The sequence below is a fragment of the Podarcis erhardii genome (genome assembly GCF_964252035.2).
Source record: "Podarcis erhardii genome assembly, chromosome: 11".
Taxonomy (NCBI): domain Eukaryota; kingdom Metazoa; phylum Chordata; class Lepidosauria; order Squamata; family Lacertidae; genus Podarcis; species Podarcis erhardii.
In genome coordinates, this window is record NC_138501.1 from 53,618,410 (window position 1) to 53,637,859 (window position 19,450).

The 19,450-nt window shown below is 53.6% G+C and overlaps 1 protein-coding gene across 2 annotated transcripts; it reads left to right on the forward strand.

The window, feature by feature from the left end:
• Positions 1-2,428: 2,428 nt before the first annotated feature.
• Positions 2,429-18,631, forward strand: LOC309352674 (uncharacterized protein). 2 transcript variants are annotated; one of them, XM_081881306.1, is made up of 4 exons: positions 2,429-2,707; positions 4,141-4,183; positions 6,394-6,494; positions 6,645-18,631. In XM_081881306.1, exons 1-4 carry the CDS (start codon positions 2,468-2,470, stop codon positions 18,561-18,563), a joined length of 12,303 nt encoding a protein of 4,100 aa, XP_081737432.1. In that variant the 5' UTR covers positions 2,429-2,467; the 3' UTR covers positions 18,564-18,631. The 2 variants fall into 2 exon arrangements, with proteins under 2 accessions (XP_081737432.1, XP_081737431.1); XM_081881305.1 differs by having other exon boundaries at positions 6,394-18,631.
• Positions 18,632-19,450: the final 819 nt, after the last annotated feature.

The window sequence follows — 19,450 nt, forward strand, 5'->3', positions numbered from 1 at the left end:
GGGCGGGTGGGCCGCCTGCAGGGGGCGCTGCGGGAGATGGAGATCCCAGCCGCGGAAGATGCGCGGGGTCCTTGCGAATGAGATCCAGCCCTAAGGGGGGAGTTTTTTTTGGGGGGGGGGTTTCCGCGGGCGGAGGAGGAAGGCTCTCAGCGAGTCGCTCTTTTTCCAAAATGAAAATTCTTCATTTCAGAGTTTTTCCTTTTTTAAAAAAATAAATAAATAAAATTATTAGATTGTCCACAATAATAACAAAAGTCACAAAGCAAAATGATACACAAAAACAGAAAAAAAAGGAAAATACATCAATGAACGAAAAAAGGGAGGAAAGGGGAAAAAAAGGAACAATAAACAGATAAACAATAACAACAAACTTGTTGTTTAGACGTGTCCACCTCTTCGTGACCCCCTGTTGTTTCTCTTTTTTTAAAAAAATATTTATTCAAAATTTTGAAAGTTACAAAAAGAAAAAAAGAAAAAGAAAAAATTAAAAAGACAGAAAAAATACAATCATTTAAAAAAGAAAAAGAACAAATTAAACCTTTACATAGCTTTCTTCCTTTACTTATTTCCTTGACCTCCTCACACCTCCCATTTTTGTATTCTAGTTCAAGTTATTATTTCAGCAAATCCTTCCAACCTTGTTTTTATCTTAATAATTTGTCTTAATATACTGTAATTTTACGTTCTCTCTTTCATCAATTCATTTTTACTTAATCCTTTATATCATTTCTGCCAAAACCACATAATTTTCTTTTTCCAACATCTTTCTAACAATCCTTAATTTTACAATATTTTTGAAGATAAACTTTAAATTTTTTCCAATCTTCTTCCACTTCTTCTTCATGACCCCCTGGTCCAGAGCACGCCAGGCCCTCCTGTCTTCCACTGCCTCCCGCAGTTTGGTCAAACTCATGTTTGTAGCCTTGAGAACACTGTCCAGCCATCTCGTCCTCTGTCTTTCCCCTTCTCCTTGTGCCCTCCATCTTTCCCAACATCAGGGTCTTTTCCAGAGAGTCTTCTCTTCTCATGAGGTGGCCAAAGTACTGGAGCCTCAGCTTCAGGATCTGCCTACAGAGGGTGGTGAATAGAGAACAAGAAATTATGGGCTGTCCCGTGAATTTGCTGGATGACATTGTGGAAGAACATTGCCTCAGGAGAGTGAGAAAAATTCTCAGGGATGATTCATAGAATCATAGAATCATAGAATCCTAGAGTTGGAAGAGACCACAAGGGCCATCGAGTCCAACCCCCTGCCAAGCAGGAAACACCATCAGAGTACTCCTGACATATGGTTGTCAAGCCTCTGCTTAAAGACCTCCAAAGAAGGAGACTCCACCACACTCCTTGGCAGCAAATTCCACTGTCGAACAGCTCTCACTGTCAGGAAGTTCTTCCTAATGTTTAGGTGGTATCTTCTTTCTTGTAGTTTGGAACCATTGCTCCGTGTCCGCTTCTCTGGAGCAGCAGAAAACAACCTTTCTCCCTCCTCTATGTGACATCCTTTTATATATTTGAACATGGCTATCATATCACCCCTACACCTCCTCTTCTCCAGGCTAAACATGCCCAGCTCCCTTAGCCGTTCCTCATAAGGCATCGTTTCCAGGCCTTTGACCATTTTGGTTGCCCTCCTCTGGACACGTTCCAGTTTGTCAGTGTCCTTCTTGAACTCTGGTGCCCAGAACTGGACACAGTACTCCAGGTGAGGTCTGACCAGATTCACACCCTGGCCAGCACTTTCTTGATCTCCTGCCCTCGGGCAGAAGATATAGAATCATGATTAGTCGCACCAACAGGGTAAAGAACGGCTTCTATCCGTGGGCTGTTAGGCTGCTGAATGAAAAGATAACAACAGGGCAAGTGACTTTCAGGTTAGGCCATAATAGGACCAACTTGGCCAGTTAGCCCTGGTGATCATTTGATGTCTACTGACTGGGGTTTGTTTGTTTTCCCCCAAAGAATTACTCCTGAATTTTTGAATTTTATTGATATTGATGCTGCATTTTATGTTGTGTTTTATGCTGTTTTTAAGTCGTATTTTAATCAATGTTTTATATTTGCTGTTAGCCGCCCTTAGCCTGGTTTTTTAACCAGGAAGGGTGGGGTATAAACATTTATTATTATTATTATTATTATTATTATTATTATTATTATTATTATTGGATTGGACAAATTCATGGTGGAGACAGTTATCAATGGCTGCTATCCCCAGTTGGAGGCAGCCATACTTCTGCATCCCAGTTGCTAGAAGGCTCTTGTGCTCAGATCCTGCTTGTGGCTTTTCCCGCTGGGGCGTCTGCTTGGCTGCCCTAGATGGGTCCCTTTGGGCCTGATCCAGCAGACCTTTCTTACGTTCAACGATGATGCAATAAAGGTGTTTTCCGCCTGCACGGAAACGTTTGTGATGCGCTCCAGAATGCTCCCGGCATCCGGCTCAGAAGCGAATCCAGCGTTGGCCAGGAACGCAATGCCGTGGATTTTTGTTTCGACTTTGGAGATGGTTTCCTACAAAAGCATCGCTTTCCTTTGGAAATTGCTCTCCTCCCTGAGCAAGAATGCCATCTTGGTGCTGGTCCTCTATTTAATGTGGAAACTTCTGGGAGGTTTCCCTATGTTGGCCAGCGCTTACTCCTGGCTGCGGAAAAACTGCAGACGTCCTTCGTTCTGCCCTGAAATTTCACCAAAGCTCTTTTCTCTCGCAGAACGGGTAAGTAAGTCTCCTTGGATGGCCCACCAAGTCTTTGCAAGCAGCCGTCCATAATCCAAGGGTTCTGTTTGCTGGAAATCAGTAAGGAAATATTTGTTCCCTTGCTTTGGGCAGGATGCGCATGAATGTGGCGTCTTGTGGCGCCTCGTAAGACTGTGCAGTTATCGTCTGCTAGGGAAAGTGGGAGAGGAACAAAATCCCCTGGTTAGGATGCCAAAATTACAAAAAAGGGGCGAGGAAGTGAAAATATAATGTGTGCTGATTTTGCTGTATAAAACGGGGTGTGGGAATGAGGCCTTGCCAACCTATTCAATCAAACTTTACTCAAGGTTCTCATGAGAACTAGAAACTTGGAAGATTCAAAAATGCATCAGGTTTAATTGCTTGCTCAGTACTGGGTGGTGTGTTAGCTTGGGAGTTCGTGGCTGTGCAGGTTGTGTACAGCCTTGGGTCAAAAGGAACACTGACAGGTGGGTTTGATCAGAGAGCTGGGGTGTGCGGGGGTTTTAACTCCTAGGCATGCTGTGTGCACATGCTGAGATGTGCCAAGCGCCGACAGGTTGCTGTTTATTCTCCGGAGCCTCCCCCAATCAGTCAAAACAGAGGGGGAAGGGGGCAAGAGATCGGGGGAGGCTTGGGAGTCATGAGTGGGTGGCGCACTGTTGCCCAGTTTTTAAAAAACACTGCACATTTATGTTTCACAGGGTGTGGAAGAAGGGCTTTGCACCTTGCCTGGCAGAGAAACCGCGTGCCTTGCGCCCCTCCTGGGCAACAGCCGCATGCCTGCTACTCCTGAGCCTCCCCGATCTGTCAAAACAAAGGGGGAAGAGGGCAGGAGATCTGCACCACTGAACATCCCCGATTCTCCTTTGGCAATGGCAGCGGCAGCAAGCAGCTCCTGAAGCCAGCCAGAGCCAACTGCGCTACCAGGCTGGCTCCGGGCTGCAGAGGCTGCTGCTGCCACGTTTCCTGGGGACAGATTTGCAAATACGGGGACGTTCTGGGGATGGAATTTGTCCAGGGACAGAGTTGCAAATCCGGGGACTGTCCCCAGGAACTGGGGACGTCTGGTAACCCTAACCCAGCACCGCCTGGCCAGCCCCAGACATGCCATCACCTGGGGAGCTTGGAGCTAGGGCAACTCCAACAAACAGCTGTGCAAGCCTTTGGGATCAGAGATGCAAGAGAGCATCAGAGGAGAGAGGGAAGGGAAAGGAAGAGGGACTGAGGCCAGTGCTGCCCGTGGCACCCTTGACCACTATTCAAGGCACCCCAGGGTGCTATGGCACCATGCTTGAAAATCACAGATGTAGGTTAAGAAGTCTTTTGGGATGGGGAGGGCTGTGGGGAGAAACAAAGGCAGAGGTCTCCTGTTCCCTTGTTTCCTGCAAGCCAGACACCTCTCTCTGCTTGTGTTTCTTCCTTCGTTGCAGTTTTATCGGAAGGTCACAGACTTGCGGGAGAAGATCGAGGAAGGTAAGAAATCTCCTTCCAGGCCCCCTGCTGCTTCTTCGCCACAGCTCATTTCCTCGGGTGCAGACCTTTGATAAGATAAACTTTATTCGCATTAGCCAACAGCCATAGCAACATGAAACAAGTGATATACAAATGAAATATATACAAATAAAATAAGACAGCAATGGGTAAAAAGGGCAATCAAATGGCCAAGATTATCATTCAGCTAGTGGCCCTTAATCTCATTGCACCCTCGATCAACCTAGCAACCTTTGCTGTTGTCTGATCATTTTGATTTGATAAAAGAAAGACCAATGTGGCCTCAGATGGGCAGGCTGGGATTGTAAGTAAGAGTGGGGTGATGATCTCATTCCTCAGATCTTTATAAAGGGGGCAGGACAGGAGAACATGAGCCACTGTTTCCAGATCCACAGGGGCAGAGTCGTTTCTCAGTTGGAATCTTTTGGTATCTGCCCTCAAGTACGGCAGAGGGCATCACGTCCAATCTGGCCAGTGTGAAGGCACCTTTGGATTTGGGGATAGTTAATTTATACAGATATGGTGCCAGAGTTTCTTTATAATGGCCAGATTGTTCTGTTGCTCTAAGTCCTTCAGACGCTGTCCAATTAGCCTTTTTGCTTTAATAAAGCCCATCATGAGAAGCTGATGTGGGTGGAGTCCGCAGGAGAGGAGTTATTGGTGCACAATTTTAAACCACACACTTTTACAGGGGACTTGTGTTACTAAGGGCAGTAGACCGGGTGGATTTAAATTTTATCCCATTTTGTTTGGGATAAAAATTCTATCTGGCAATAGCACATATAAAATGTGTATACTGGAAGAAATTCACACTTAAAATACAGTCTTTTCCATGGTGGCTCGCCTGGTGTCCTTGTCACATATGTTTAGGCACCAGGCAAAAACATTCCTCTTTTAATCAGGCCTTTGGGGCTTTTAAATATCCACGGCCTTTTAGGATGAATAGGGGGCTTTAATTTTTAATTTATTTGGCAGGGGCGGCTTAAAATATTGTAATTCCTGGTCATTTTTGCCATTTCGTCGTAGTCCATCAGAAACCAGGAAGAGAGGGACTTCACACCCTGAGGTCGTATCCACCCATACCTTATGGATCTCTAACAGGAAGTTGCCACCTGTTTCTTTGCTTTGCTGTGAACTCTCTTGATTACATATTAAAGTTCGAAATAAAGAAGATAAATTCACCATGACAAAACTGCAGAAGGGTGCCATTAACTGGGAGCAGGAGCCCCAGGGTGGCGTAACGGTTAGAGTTTTGGGCTTTGACCTGGGAGAGCAGGGTTCGAATCCCCACTCAGCCACAAAACTCACTGGGTGACCTTGGCCCAGTCACTATCTCTTAGCTTAACCTACCTCCAGAGCTGGGCAATATATCGATGTATCATCCAAAACCGTTGTGAGGTCCATATCATGATATTGGTTTTTGACCTAGCAATATATTGTGAATCGTGATTTGTGTGTGTGTGTTTGCTGTGCAAAAATTGACAATGTGGGAAAAACCATGAAGCCAACCATTGCTTCTCTCAATTCCTACAGCCTGTTAACTCTGCTGCCTCAACACGATGCAAGGAAAACCGTGAAGCCATCCTTATTTCTGACATAGTGTTAAATCAGAATATCTCTGATGTTTAGCTTGTCATCTATCACAGTGTTGATCTATCACAGCAGGTGGCACTGTGGTCTAAACCACTGAGCCTCTTGGGCTTGCCGATCAGAAGGTTGGCAGTTCGAATCCCCACAACAGAGTGAGCTCCCGTTGCTCTGTCCCAGCTCCTACCAACCTAGCAGTTCAAAAGCACACCAGTGTGAGTAGATAAATAGGTACCACTGTGACGGGAAGGTAAACAGCGTTTCTGTGCGCTCTGGCTTCCGTAACGGTGTTCCATTGCTCCAGAAGCGGCTTAGTCCTGCTGGCCACATGACCCGGAAAGCTGCTTGTGGATAAATGCCGGCTCCCTCGGCCTGAAAGCGAGATGAGCGCTGCAACCCCAGAGTCACCTTTGACTGGGCTTAATCATCCAGGGGTCCTTTACCTTTACCTATCACAACGTTGGGAACTGGATATCCCCTTACCTACCTCAGCGGGTTGTGGCGAGGATGAAATGTGGAGAAGGAGAATCATGAACATCACCTTGAGATCCGTGAAAGATAACGGTGGTCTAGAAATCTAATAAAGCCTTTTCTTCCCATCGCAGGTATCAAGCACAAGGTGTTTTGCAGGCTACCACACGGCATCGCCCAGAGGGCTCCTGGTAGCTCTGTCCGCCAACTGCTGTGCGATGACGTGGCCTGCAAGGTGTGTGAGCAAGCAGCTCAGGAGGCCTCGCAGCTGATGAGCAGCAGCAGAGCAGGCGGCTACAATTCCCCCAGCATCCGGGCCCCGCTCTCCCATGGGCCTCGTGTGGGGCGCCCGTTCCAGCTTGACACACCTGATTCCTTCCCACAGAGTGCCAGCGCGCCTGACCCCATCTCTAGAGATCCTCCCGTCACCCCGACAAGACCAGCTTCGTGTGGCAGGCCTCTACGTCCCCCCAACTTCCCGGCGGACAATAGGGAGCAAACCTTCTCCATCGCAGAGCGTGTTTCCGAGGGTTCGAGAGGAAGCAGCCGCCATTCTGGTGGCCTAATCGGACAGGAGGAAGAAGTCCTCTTCTCGTCCACTACGCAAGAGATGTCACAGATGAGCTGGACGGCATCTGCTTCCGACCTGTCAGAGTTGTCTTTCAGCAGCTTGGAGGGCGGCAAATCTTGCAGGTGCAGCCAGGTTCCCCATAAACCGCGCAAGCGCCGTAGGGACTCCGGCTGGGTCAAGAGCTCTGCGGAATCCCAGATGAGCGGCAGAGACACAGAGAGTTTCTTTCTCCGGTTGAGAATGCACTCGCAGAGCTCGCCCAGTGAGGCCAGCCATGGCCGGGGACGCAAGACGACGTCACCTCGAGAGGGAAGGAGTGAAGCCCCCCGTAGCACGACGGACCCATCTTCCAGCAGGGCCCAGGCATTCGTGTTTACAGCAGCTGACATCTCCTTTCTGGACCAGGCCGTGGTAGCAAGCTTGGAATCGCACCTGCTGGGGAAGAGGGTGCAGCACCTTCTGGGGCTGCCCTCAGCCCTCCTCAGGTCCCTCCAAGGCTTTGTGCCCTCTGCTCCGCGTCCTGCACCCCAGCGGGGCCCTGTGGGTGTTACTGTGGTGACGGTTCCTCAAGCCCTCTCCTTTGTGGCTGAGAGAGCAAAGAAGAGGCTGGAGCACCACCTGAAGAAAATGGTCCAGATGAAGCATTGGCAGCTGCCCCAGAGGGTGCAGGAGGCCCTCAGGCAAATGAAGCCACCTTCACAGCCTAGAGAGACGCCTACATCCCCTCAGAAGAAGACGCCAAGCTCCTCCAAGAAGCTTGCAAAGGAGAGCTGCTCAGTGCTGAGCTGTACCCAGAAGCAGCAGACGTTGCAGAGGAATTTGGCCAAGAGAGCCCTTGAGATGCAACTGGGTGTGTCCGCTCCTAAAGTCCATCAGTTTCGGAAAGCCTCCCCTCAAGCCCCAAAGCCTGCGCTCCCCAAAGTCATCCCGCCCGGGTTGAGACCTCCAGAGCCGAGATCCCAGCAGATCCATTTTCTGGACCTGCAAGCTCTCGGTCACATCCAGCTCAACATTACCCACAAGAAGTTGACCTATCACTTGGGGCTGCCCACGCTGTACCATAGGTCCCTTGCCCAGCTGTTCCCGGGTGCTGTGTTTCAAGCGCCCACCTTCTCCTTGCCCAGAAGATCTGCAGCGTTCGGCTTCACCTCTACACACATTCGGTTCCTCTGTCCAAAGGCCCGAGAGGAGCTGGAGTGGCATGTCAGAAAGAAGACTCTGCAACATGCCTGGGGGATCCCGGGGCTCGTTCAAAGGTCCCTCCGGATCCTCCTATCAACCTGCCATCAGGTTCGCCCCAGGAACGCCAGGGCTAGTGAGGTGTCCATTTCCATACCCGAGCTCTCGTTCCTCAGCAGGGCCACCCAGAGGGAGCTGGAGAAGAACGTGCAGAAAAGGATTGTCAACCAGCGTTGGAGGCTGCCCCAGAGGGTCCTTGACTCCATGAAGCTCCTTTACCCGCAGGGTCAGCTTGACAACATAATGGGCTCCAAGCCAAGCTCCTCCAAGAAGCTTGCAAAGGAGAGTTGCTCAGCGCTGAGCTGTGCCCGGAAGCAGCAGGCGTTGCAGAAGAATTTGGCCAAGAGAGCCCTTGAGACGCAGCTGGGTGTGTCTGCTCCTAAAATCCAGCAGTTTCGGAAAGCCTCCCCTCAAGCCCTGAAGCCTGCACTCCCCAAAGTCATCCCGCCCGGGTTGAGACCTCCAGAGCCGAGATCCCAGCAGATCCATTTTCTGGACCTGCAAGCTCTCAGTCACATCCAGCTCAACATTACCCACAAGAAGTTGACCTATCGCTTGGGGCTGCCCTCGCTGTACCATAGGTCCCTTGCCCAGCTGTTCCCAGGTACTGTGTTTCAAGCGCCCACCTTCTCCTTGCCCAGAAGATCTGCAGCGTTCGGCTTCACCTCTACACAGATTCGGTTCCTCTGTCCGAAGGCCCGGGAGGAGCTGGAGTGGCATGTCAGAAAGAAGACTCTGCAACACGCCTGGGGGATCCCGGGGCTCGTTCAAAGGTCCCTCCGGATCCTCCTATCAACCTGCCATCAGGTTCGCCCCAGGAACGCCAGGGCTAGTGAGGTGTCCATTTCCATACCTGAGCTCTCGTTCCTCAGCAGGGTCACCCAGAGGGAGCTGGAGAAGAACGTGCAGAAAAGGATTGTCAACCAGCGTTGGAGGCTGCCCCAGAGGGTCCTTGACTCCATGAAGCTCCTCTACCCACGGGGTCAGCTTGACAAAATAACGGGCCCCAAGCCCTGTGCTATCGGTCGGCAGAGAAGGCAGAAGGCCCAGAGGATGGTTGCTCCATCCCCACCACTGCTTCCGCCCACTCAACTGGCCAAGACTCAGGTGGTCCTGCAGCCCCACCTTGCAAAGAAGAGCCTGGAGATGAACTTGGAGGTCTACCCTGCTGCCGTCAGAGTCTCCTGGAGATACAGGCTCCTCGTTCTGAGGAGGCCTCTCCCCAAGGTGATCCGCCCGGGCCACAAGCCTTTGCTGCCACGCAGACCCTTGCCTCTCTCGGTGTTCGCGGAGCAGGTGAGCCGGATTGAAGTGGCAGTGAAATGCAGCCACTTGGCATCCTTATGGGGGCTGGGCACCCGCTACGCGGATACGCTTAGGGCAATGAGGTCCCCTGGACCTCCCAGGCGGAGAAGGACAGCCTTCACCTTCAGCGGAGTGCAGATGAAGATCCTTCCGCAAATGGAAGCAGAAGCTCTGGAGCGTCACGTCAGCAGGAAGAGGCTCCAGCACGAGTGGGGCTTCCCAGTCCTTGTCCAGAGGTCGCTCAGGTACCTCGTTTGTGAGCCGCCCCCTCTGCTTCCCCTGAGGCAGCCGGGGGTCTCTGCCCGTGTCCTGGTGCAGGACTTGGGCCTTCCGCAGAGCTTCCGCAACCGCCTCGAATTGCATGTGCAGAAGATGAAGCTGCAGCGCCTTTGGGGGCTGCCGAGGAGGGTGGTGGAGTCTCTGAGGTCACTGTTTCCAGAGCTCAAGGCTGCTGCCCACCGGCAGAAATCACCTGCTGAACGGGGGGCGAAAAGCACGCTCAGGAAAGTTGGGCCTGAAAGCCTCCCTGTCACCCCCGTCGTGGGCACCCTCTGTGCCGTCTGCCGTAATAGGAAAGCGGACGCAGTGTCCCGGGGGTTCCCCAGTGTGGGACGCCAGAACCTGGAGAAGATCAGGGTCCACTCGGCCAAGAAGTCCATGGAGGTGCATTGGGAGATTTTCCCGGCTGTTGCTGTGAGCTCTTGGAGACGGGTGGTTTTGACATCCAGGCAGCCTCTGCCCAAGCGGATTCTCCGTGGCGTCAAGCCCTTGCAGCCCCGGAAGTGTGTCCTGACCTTTGTACTGGCCGAGGACTTCAAGAAGATTGAGGTGTCTGTGCAGCGTTACCACCTGAGCACGCTCTGGGGGCTAGGCCAGCGGTACGTGGAGGCCCTGAGCGCAATGGCCCCTGCGCCGCACCCACAACCTCCCAGGTCCAGGAAAGCTTCTCTTGAGTTCTCCCAGGCCCAGACTCTGTTTCTCCTGCAAGAGGACCGGGAGTCCTTGGAGCGGCACGTGAGAAAGAAGAAGCTCCAGCACGAGTGGGGCTTCCCCGTCTCTGTCCAGAGCTCTCTTAGGGCTTTCATGCAAGGTCCCCCCCTGCCAGGACAGGTGCCGCTTCCAGGGGCTTCCCGCAGAACCAAGATCTGGGTCCAGACGCTGCACAGGGAGCTCTTGTTTCTTCCTCGCAGCACCCGCGTGCGCCTGGAGCACCACGTCCAGCGCCTGAAGCTCCAGAGGCAGTGGGCATTGCCCAGGAGGATCCTCGAATCGATGCAGTTGCTGTTCCCGGGGCAGAAGATGCTGCCAGCGGGAAGCTCTTCGCGGGAGTCCAGCTTTGGGGCTTGTGCCAAACCGTGGACAGCTGGTGCCAAGGGTGCTGAGCCGGTCAGGGAGAAGGGCAGAAGGGTGGTGGGTGAAGCCATGCATTCCGCCAAGCTGTGTCTCCCACTGGAGGGCATGTCTCTGGAGAAGCTGCAGCTTCACGTGACTAAGAAGAGTTTGGAGGTGCACCTAGGAGCCTTCCCTGCTGTGCCCAGACACTCTAGGCAAAGGGCATCGCTGTCCCTCAGCCAGACTCTCCCCAGGCTGATCCGCCCCGGCTCGGCGACCTTGAGACCCCGTAGCTCTTGCCTCTTGTTCAGTGTAGATCAAATGGGTCAGATTGAACTGGCCGTGCAGCACAACTACCTGGCCTCCCTGTGGGGGCTGGGGACACGCTATGTGGAGGCGGTGGCTGCGATGGCCCCCTGGCCACCCTTCCGAACTCCGGCCAGGCGCAGAGGGGCCGCCTTCGAGTTTTTGGCAGTGGAGACGCTGTTCTTCCAGAGGTTGTCCAGAGAGGAATTGGAGCTGCACGTCAGGAAGAAAAGGATGCAGCACATGTGGGAGTTTCCTGCCCTCGTGCAGAGGTCGCTCTGGGGCTTTATGCAGGGACCACCCAGGCTGCCCGGCCTTCCCAAGACCAGCATTCAGATCTGCGTGCTGCATCAAGAGCTGCTTTTCCTTCCTCGGCGCACGTGCAGCCTCCTGGAATTTCACATTCAGAGGAGGAAGCTGCAGCGGAGGTGGGGTTTGCCACGGAAGGTCCTGAACTCCCTGCAGCAATTTCTCCCCACTCCTCCCCCAGGAAGGGCTCCGCTTCCTCAGAGTGGCAAGGAAAAGAAATTGACAAAGGCCACGGGATCCCGGGCGGTTGATGCGAGGCGGAGGAAGACCTCCAATGTTCCCCCAGTGAAGAAGCAATGCTTGGAGAGCTCTACCAGAGCTACTCTGGATACCCATCTCAAGAAGAAGGCTCTGGAGAGCAAATTCCAGTTGATGAAGGCACCTGCCGGCCCCATCAGACGAGCCCCTCTCCCTAAACCTCCTTCCCTCCCCTCTGGGGTGAGACCCAGAAGGCCCCTCCTGCTTTTTGTCGAGCAAGAGGCTCTGTTGAAGATCCAGCTGAACATCAAGCAGAAGCATCTCACGTGTCTTTGGGGCCTACCCAGTTTGCAAATCAAATCTTTGACAAAGATGTACGGGAAAATTCCTGGGCTGCCGCTGCCAGGAAAAGTCGCCGCAGTCGGAAGCTCGGTGAAGGCCCTGGGGAGAGAAACACCCAAGGGCCCTGGAGCAACAGGCCTTAAACCCTGGAAGTGGGGGGCATCGTTCCTCACACGGGACGCCTCAGATCTTCTGGAGGTGCACGTTCTGCGGAAGAAGCTGCAGCACACGTGGGGCCTGCCAGCCACAATTCAGAAATCCCTCTCTGCATTTCCCCGGCCCCCCTCTAAACTGCAAAGGTCTCCAACCCGTGCAGTAAAAGTGAGGATCGTGACAACCCAGCGCCTGGTCTTCCTGGATCCCGTCACAGCGGGGAGCCTGGAGGCCCACTTGAAGCACCGGATTGCGGCACACCGATGGGGCCTTCCCAAACTGGTCCAGGAGTCGGTCAAGGTGTTCCTGCCTCCTGGGTCTGCTCCCCAAGCTGATCAGGCACAAACCCCACTATGCACCTGCAGCAAAGTCCTCCAAACCTCTCCGGGCACTCGTGGCCAGCGCCTCCGGGCAGCTGCATCGCCTTCCCAAGCTGACCAGATGCAAATTGCACTATGCACCTGCAGCAAAGACCTCCAAACCTCTCTGGGCACTCGTGGCCAGCGCCTCCGGGCAGCTGCATCACCTTCCCAAGCTGACCAGATGCAAATTGCACTATGCACCTGCAGCAAAGACCTCCAAACCTCTCTGGGCACTCGTGGCCAGCGCCTCCGTGCAGCTGCATCGCCTTCCCAAGCTGATCAGGCACAAATTCCACTATGCACCTGCAGCAAAGACCTCCAAATGCCACTGGGCACAGGTGGCCAGGGCCTCCAGGCAGCTGGAGGAGAAGCCCAGAGCCCGCTGGAGAAGCAGGTGGAAAGTGAACGGCAGCAACTACCCAGAACAGGAGGGCAACGTTCAGAGCTATCTCCAGGAGGGAGGCACCTGGAAACTTCACGGCATGGAAGAGAGGCTCCAAAGAGAGAATTAGACCTGTTGCCAGTGGTAACAACATGCCTTACCGATGAGGCCAGGGAATATCTTGAATTCCATGTAAAGCACAAGAGGGTCCAGCATGACTGGAGCCTGCCGTCTGCTGTGCAGAAATCCCTACGGGCCTTTGCCCCCCCTCCCCCTGAGCTGCAAGGGCCTGCAAAGGCGAGAGCAGTAGTACTCGTCAGCCCTGAGAAATCGGGGGGCCAAGGGAAAGGGGGCGCAGCTGCCCACCCACCACAGTCTGTGACGGAGGCGATGATTCCTCGCCGGATCCTGCGTTTTCTGTGTCCGAATGTAAAGGATTGCCTGGAAACCCACGTGAAGAGGTGGGCCACAGAGCACAGGTGGGGGCTGCCCCAGATGGTTCAGCGTTCAGTGAGGGCGGCTCTCCCTGCTCAACAGAAGTCCAGTGCGGGAGAAAAAAAGCACCCCGAGCGACTCTCAAAACGTCACCACGACTCGCCCCGGAGGCAGGAAATCCATTCCCATTCTGAGGCAGAAGAATCTAAGGGGGTTCTCCATGCTGGAGAAAGCAAGCGTCCTGTACAACTCTCAAAATATCATCGCGACTCCTCTCAGCAGTGTGGAATCCATTCCCATTCTGAGGGAGAAGAGTCGATGGGGCTTCTCCATGCTGGAGAAAGGAGGTATCCTGTACAAGTCTCCAAACACCACCGCGTCTCGTCCCAGCAGCAAGAAATGCATTCCTATTCTGAGGGAGAAGAGTCGATGGGGCTTCTCCATGCTGGAGAAAGGAGGTATCCTGTACAAGTCTCCAAACACCACCGCGTCTCGTCCCAGCAGCAAGAAATGCATTCCTATTCTGAGGGCAAAGAGTCCCTGGCGCTGCAGCCGTCCAAAAAAGCATCCCCTCAAAAGCCAAAGAGTCATCAGAGGAAACAACAGCCGGCCAGAAACGTGGGCACAACTGCTGAGATATCGTCCATGCTGCAGCCACCTTTCCTCACGGACGAGGCCTTGCAGCTGCTTGAGTTCCACATCATACACAAGAGAATTCAGCATGCGTGGGCCACTCCATCTGTTTTGCAGAAGTCCCTCGATGCCCTGGCCCCGTTTGCCCTCCACCGGGGAGAGGACGCCCCCAAGACACATCGTTGGGATGGAGAAGAAGTGAGGGTCATCGCCAACAACCTCTCGTTCCTTAAGCCAGACACCAAGGAGCGCCTGGAGGCCCACATTACGACCTTGACTACCAGGCACAGGTGGGAGATCCCAAAACGCGTTCAGCAATCCCTGAAGACCTTTATGGCCTCCAGGCCCCCCTCCCAATCTGAAGTGGGTCTCTTGCCTTGCCAGTGCAAATCCTGGCAGGCGGCCACAGACGATTATCAGACGAGTGACGACGACAACAAAGGCTCTCCTCAAGGAACAGAGGGCAGGAGGAGGGCAACCAAGAAGCAAAAGGTCCTCTCGCAAGGCCAGCAAGAAACAGCGACACGTGCGGGGCATGAAGCGAGTGTTTTCTTATTTCATGGAGTGAGGCTGCCGTTCCTCCAGCACGAGGCCCAGAATGTTCTGGAACTCCACATCCAACGCAAGAAGCTCCAGCATTCCTGGGGCCTGCCCTCCGCCGTGCTCAGGTCCCTGCAGGCATTCGCCCCTCCTCCCCTTGAGTCGCACAAGAAAAGGCCACCAAGAAAGATTGTGGCCGGTCGAATTCCATGGGAGGAAGGAGACATGCAGAGTGTCAGTCGGAGCCTCTCCTTCCTCAGCCCAGAAAGCAAGGAGCGACTGAATGGCCACCTGAGGCGTATGATTGAGAAACGCAGGTGGGGCCTTCCGGAACGCGTCCAGCAGTCGCTGAGGGCCTTCATGACTTCCAGGCCTGCTTCCCAACCTGAACTGGGTCGGTCACGGCAGCCCTCGCTTCCTCCCTCAAAATCCCCCCAGGATGTGGCTGATTCAGAGACTGAAGGCGACAACCAGTTGGCTTCTGGGACAGAAGGAGACAATGAAGACGACTCCAGCAGAGAGGCAACGGAGAAGCTCCACCACAAGAGAGAAGCAGCAGCTTCAGCTGCCCGTGTTGATGTGTCAACTTTCTTCTTTCCTGAGGTGATGTCTCCTTTCCTGCCGCAAAAGGCCCAGAATGCTCTGGAGTTCCACATCCAACGCAAGAGACTCCAGCATGCCTGGGGCCTGCCCTCCGCTGTGCTGAAGTCCCTGCAGGCATTCGCCCCTCTTCCCCTTGAGTCGCACAAGAAAAGGCCACCAAGAAAGATTGTGGCCGGTCGAATTCCATGGGAGGAAGGAGACATGCAGAGTGTCAGTCGGAGCCTCTCCTTCCTCAGCCCAGAAAGGAAGGAGCACCTGAACGGCCACCTGAGGCGTATGATTGAGAAACGCAGGTGGGGCCTTCCGGAACGTGTCCAGCAGTCGCTGAGGGCCTTCATGACTTCCAGGCCTGCTTCCCAACCTGAACTGGGTCCGTCACGGCAGCCCTTGCCTCCTCCCTCAAAATCCCCCCAGGATGTGGCTGATTCAGAGACTGAAGGTGACAACCAGTTGGCTTCTGGGATGGAAGGAGACAATGAAGATGACTCCAGCAGAGAGGCGACGGAGAAGCCCGGGGGAAAACTCTACCACAAGAGAGAAGCAGCTGCCCATGTTGATGTGTCAACTTTCTTCTTTCCTGAGGTGACGTCTCCTTTCCTGCCGCACGAGGCCCAGAATGCTCTGGAGTTCCACATCCAACGGAAGAGACTCCAGCATGCCTGGGGCCTGCCCTCCGCCGTGCTGAAGTCCCTGCAGGCATTCGCCCCTCTTCCTCTTGAGTCGCACAAGAAAAGGCCACCAAGAAAGAGCGTAGCCCATCCGTTTCCTTGGGATGAGGGAAACGTCAAAATTATGACTCGGGGGCTCGTGTTCATCGACTCGGTGGTGAAGGAGCGTCTGGAAGCGCACGTGAGGAGTCTGACTGCAGGACACAGGTGGGACCTCCAAAAACACGCTCAGGAAGCCGTGAGAGCGTTTCGGCTTCCCAGGCCCCCTTCTGTTGTAGAAATGGGGCCGGAAACTCACCCCCGTGACTATCAAGAGGCCTTTCGTATCCGCTCCCCGTTTGTGCTGGGAAGCTCTGTGCAGAAACACCAGGACAGGCAGAACGTGTCAGATGAGCTGGAGGAGGAAACGCTGTTGGCAGCGACTCCATCTGCCACTTCTGCAACAAGCATAAGCTGTGAAAGAGAGCTGCCTTTCCTTGCTGGCCATCTCCAGGACTTTCTGGAGTTCCACATTCAACGCAAGAAGATCCAGCATGACTGGGGCCTGCCAGCCACCGTCCAGAGGTCGCTGCGTGCATTTGCTCCAGTTCCCCGGGGACTACAGGAGAGTCCTTTGACCGGCACAGGAGCGAGCATCGCTGCAGCAAGAGCAAAGGGCGATGCCTCAGGAACAAGAGCAGGCACCAAGAAAGGACGCGTAGGCAAGGAGGTCCAAGTTGGTGCCAAACAGCTGCATTTCTTGCATGCAGGCACAAAGGAACATCTGGAGAAACACATCCGGGGCCTGAAAGTGGAGCACCGATGGCACGTTCCCAAAGTGGTCCAGGAGTCAGCGAGGGCATTTATTCTTCATGCTCATGGACCAGAGGAGGAAGAGGAACAGCTGTGCACGTATGACCAGACCCTCAACACGTCAGACACCCCGTTTAAGATGGAAACGGAACAAGAATCCAGCTCAAGTTGGGAAGATCCACGCATCTACCACCCAGAGCTTTTTCCCGAACGAGGGCAAGACAGCGGAGAGGCATCATGGGTGGAAACAGAAGAGCCGTCCCTCTGCCTCTGCAGAAAAATGCGGAACCACACAGCTGCCCAGGAGGCAAGGGGAGGCTGGGAGGCTGGGAGAGGAGCTCCCCGCAGGAGCCAATTGCAGGAGAAACCTTTGCAGGGGTCTTGGTTGAAGAAGCCCAGGCAAGGGCAGCGCTCAAGGATTCCAGACAGGATGCAGGAGCCTGGGGTCTCCCCTCTCCCGCAGCCCACTCGCAGACCCCAAAAGTACGTACACAATGCTAGCCGTCGGCCAGAGAGGAATCCCAGCTCCCAGAGGGTGAGATATACCTGTGGAAGAATCACTCACCTGGCAGCACGCTCTTCAAATACATCCCTTGGGAAGAGGAAGAAGAAGACGACAGCAGCGAGGGTTCCATGGCAGCCGGAGGGTAGCTTTGAAGGGATGGCAGACGACAGCCACCTTCCACCTGGGCAGCTTCCGCTGTTGCCAAAGGGCTCTGAAGCTGGCTGGGAGCACAGGAAGGTTTGCAAGCTACCCAACTGCTCTTCTCCGTCCCATTTTTCGAGGAAGGCCACTGCTGCCACCTCCTCCTCCTCACAGCTGGCAGTAGAGCAGAGATGGCAGCAGCAGGAACAAGAGGAAGGTGCAGAAAATGGCAAAGAGGGAGGCTCCTCTTCTCTGCTCTCAGAGGATATTGAGCAAGTTCCTGGTCCATCGTCTGGAGAAAGCATCAGGGATGCTTCTCTGCCAGAGCAGGAAGCCACTGAGGCAGATCTCAGGCCTCTGCAGGGGACAGAGAACATGCAGCAAAGCAGCCTTTTTGCCCCCCAACAGGCCTTCCTGGAGCAGGCGTACGCCGTCGAACCCCAGGCGTCCTACGAGGACGTCGTGGCCAGAACCTACAGGATGGCCAGCAGCATTCGCCAGGTGAAGTCAAGGAGTGGCCTGCGGACGGGAGGAAGGAAGGTGGGCTGGGGCAGGGAGAAGAGGGTGGACTCGCCCAGCCAGACCATGAGAGATGCCGACTGGGCCACCGACACAGGGCGCCAGGCATCTTCCGCCACCAAGGAGCTAGGAAGATGGTCCTCGGAGTCCCTGTGCCAGGAATGCCTCAGCCTGAAATCTCCCTCCTGGAAGGAAGGAAGCGAGGGGGACTCTGCAGGGGCCCCGCTCCATGAAGGAGCCCGAGGCCTGGAGGAGGCCTTGAGCGACAGCCCCAAAGACTCCGAGTGGCAAGCGCTCCCTATGTCTCCAAATGAAGGCTTCCTGGGCCCAGAGGGAGGGTTCCAGAGGCACTCGGCCCCGGACAACGAAGAGGCGGTGGAAGGACAGGAGGAGCAGGGGACCTCCTCGGGCTCTGAAGAGCAACGCCCCGTGTCGGTGGGGAGCATGTCCCAGTTCAGCACCGAGTGGGAGTGGGAGCAGGTTGGGGACTGGGACAGCAAGGAGGAAGGGTTCTCGAGAAGCGACTGGATGGTAGAAGAGAAGGAGGAAGGAGGAGGCAGCAGTGGCGGCAATTGGCCGGGTGCAGGCAGAGAAGCGACGGGGAGCCGCAGGCATGAAAATTCCCCAACAAACAGCCATTCCCTGGTGTCCCTGAAGAAGGCGAAACCTTCCCAAACGGCCTTGCTTTGGGAAGCAAGATTCGTCCTGAGTAATATGGAAACGGAATCGGCTTCTAAGCCACAGCAGGCAATAGCAAAAGAGGTTACAGAAGGGAGGGTGGCCCTTGGTCAAACCGCTTCACCCGCCACCAGCCAGGGATCTGGGGAGCGAAGCCGCTACTCGCAGTTTGTAGGCACGGCGCCTTCTGATGAGAAAGTGACCCTCCTTAGTAAGATCTTGGAGAGGAAACTGTCCTTGGATCAAGGGTTTCGGGTCCTCAGACATGGTGGCGAGAGGCGAAGCAAGTAGGAGAATTCTGGGTTTTAAACGGGAAGATTGCATATTGTAATATTCACCAATAAATGCCTAGCTCATTAGCGCTGTGTTCTGGGGGCTCCCATGTTTGCAATGCGCCTGTTCCTGGCACGCTGCTTTCTCAACAGTTAGTTCTGCATTTCTAAAAAATCAATCTCTTAGTGGCAGCGCCTACACTTTGGAACTCCCTGCCAATTGATACCAGACAGGCAACTTCGCAGTACTCTTTTCGGCACCTGCTAAAAACATTTTTGTTCACACAGATGTTTAAAAATTTGGTGTGAGTTTTAATCTCTTTTTAGTCTGTTGTTAGTTTCAATTTTGGAAAACTTGAGTTATTTTTTCTTATTGAGAATTATCATTTTATCTGTTTTTTGTAAGCCAGTTTGAGCTTTTGGGTTGTTTTTGCCTTTTTACAATCAAGCAGTGTAAAATTTTATGAAATAAATAAAAACGAACTCTTCTGTCTGCTGGCGGACACCAAGGTCGCAAACCACTCACAGATGACCCTACAGCAGCCTTTTCCAACCTAGTGCCCCCCAGATGTTTGGGATCACAGTTCCCATCATGCCAGCTACCATCAGCTCACAGTTCCCATCTCAGAGCCAATGTTTTCCAGTGCAGCTGTGCTGCAAAACATGGATATCTGGTTTGTTTGTTTTTACAAGGGATCCTCTACCATCATAGGTAATCATAGGTCACCTCTGTCTTCACAGGTGTGTTTTGATGGTGCTTTTATTCTCCTATGTTAGCATCCTGCAGACCAATGCTGCTTGTGGTGCTCACAAGCCCATAACTAACATTTTGTAATGAGGACAGATTCAGGGCAGATAAAAAAAAGTCACACAGCACATAATTTAACTCTGGAACTCCCTGCCACA

What these genes read in the sequence shown, in the direction of transcription:
- LOC309352674 (XM_081881305.1), top strand. Translation starts at nt 2,468, where the DNA reads ATGCCGTGGATTTTTGTTTCGACTTTGGAGATGGTTTCCTACAAAAGC. An exon ending in TCTTTTCTCTCGCAGAACGG is followed by an intron (nt 2,708 to 4,140) that starts GTAAGTAAGTCT and finishes CCTTCGTTGCAG; the next exon opens with TTTTATCGGAAGGTCACAGA. An exon ending in GCGGGAGAAGATCGAGGAAG is followed by an intron (nt 4,184 to 6,393) that starts GTAAGAAATCTC and finishes TTCCCATCGCAG; the next exon opens with GTATCAAGCACAAGGTGTTT.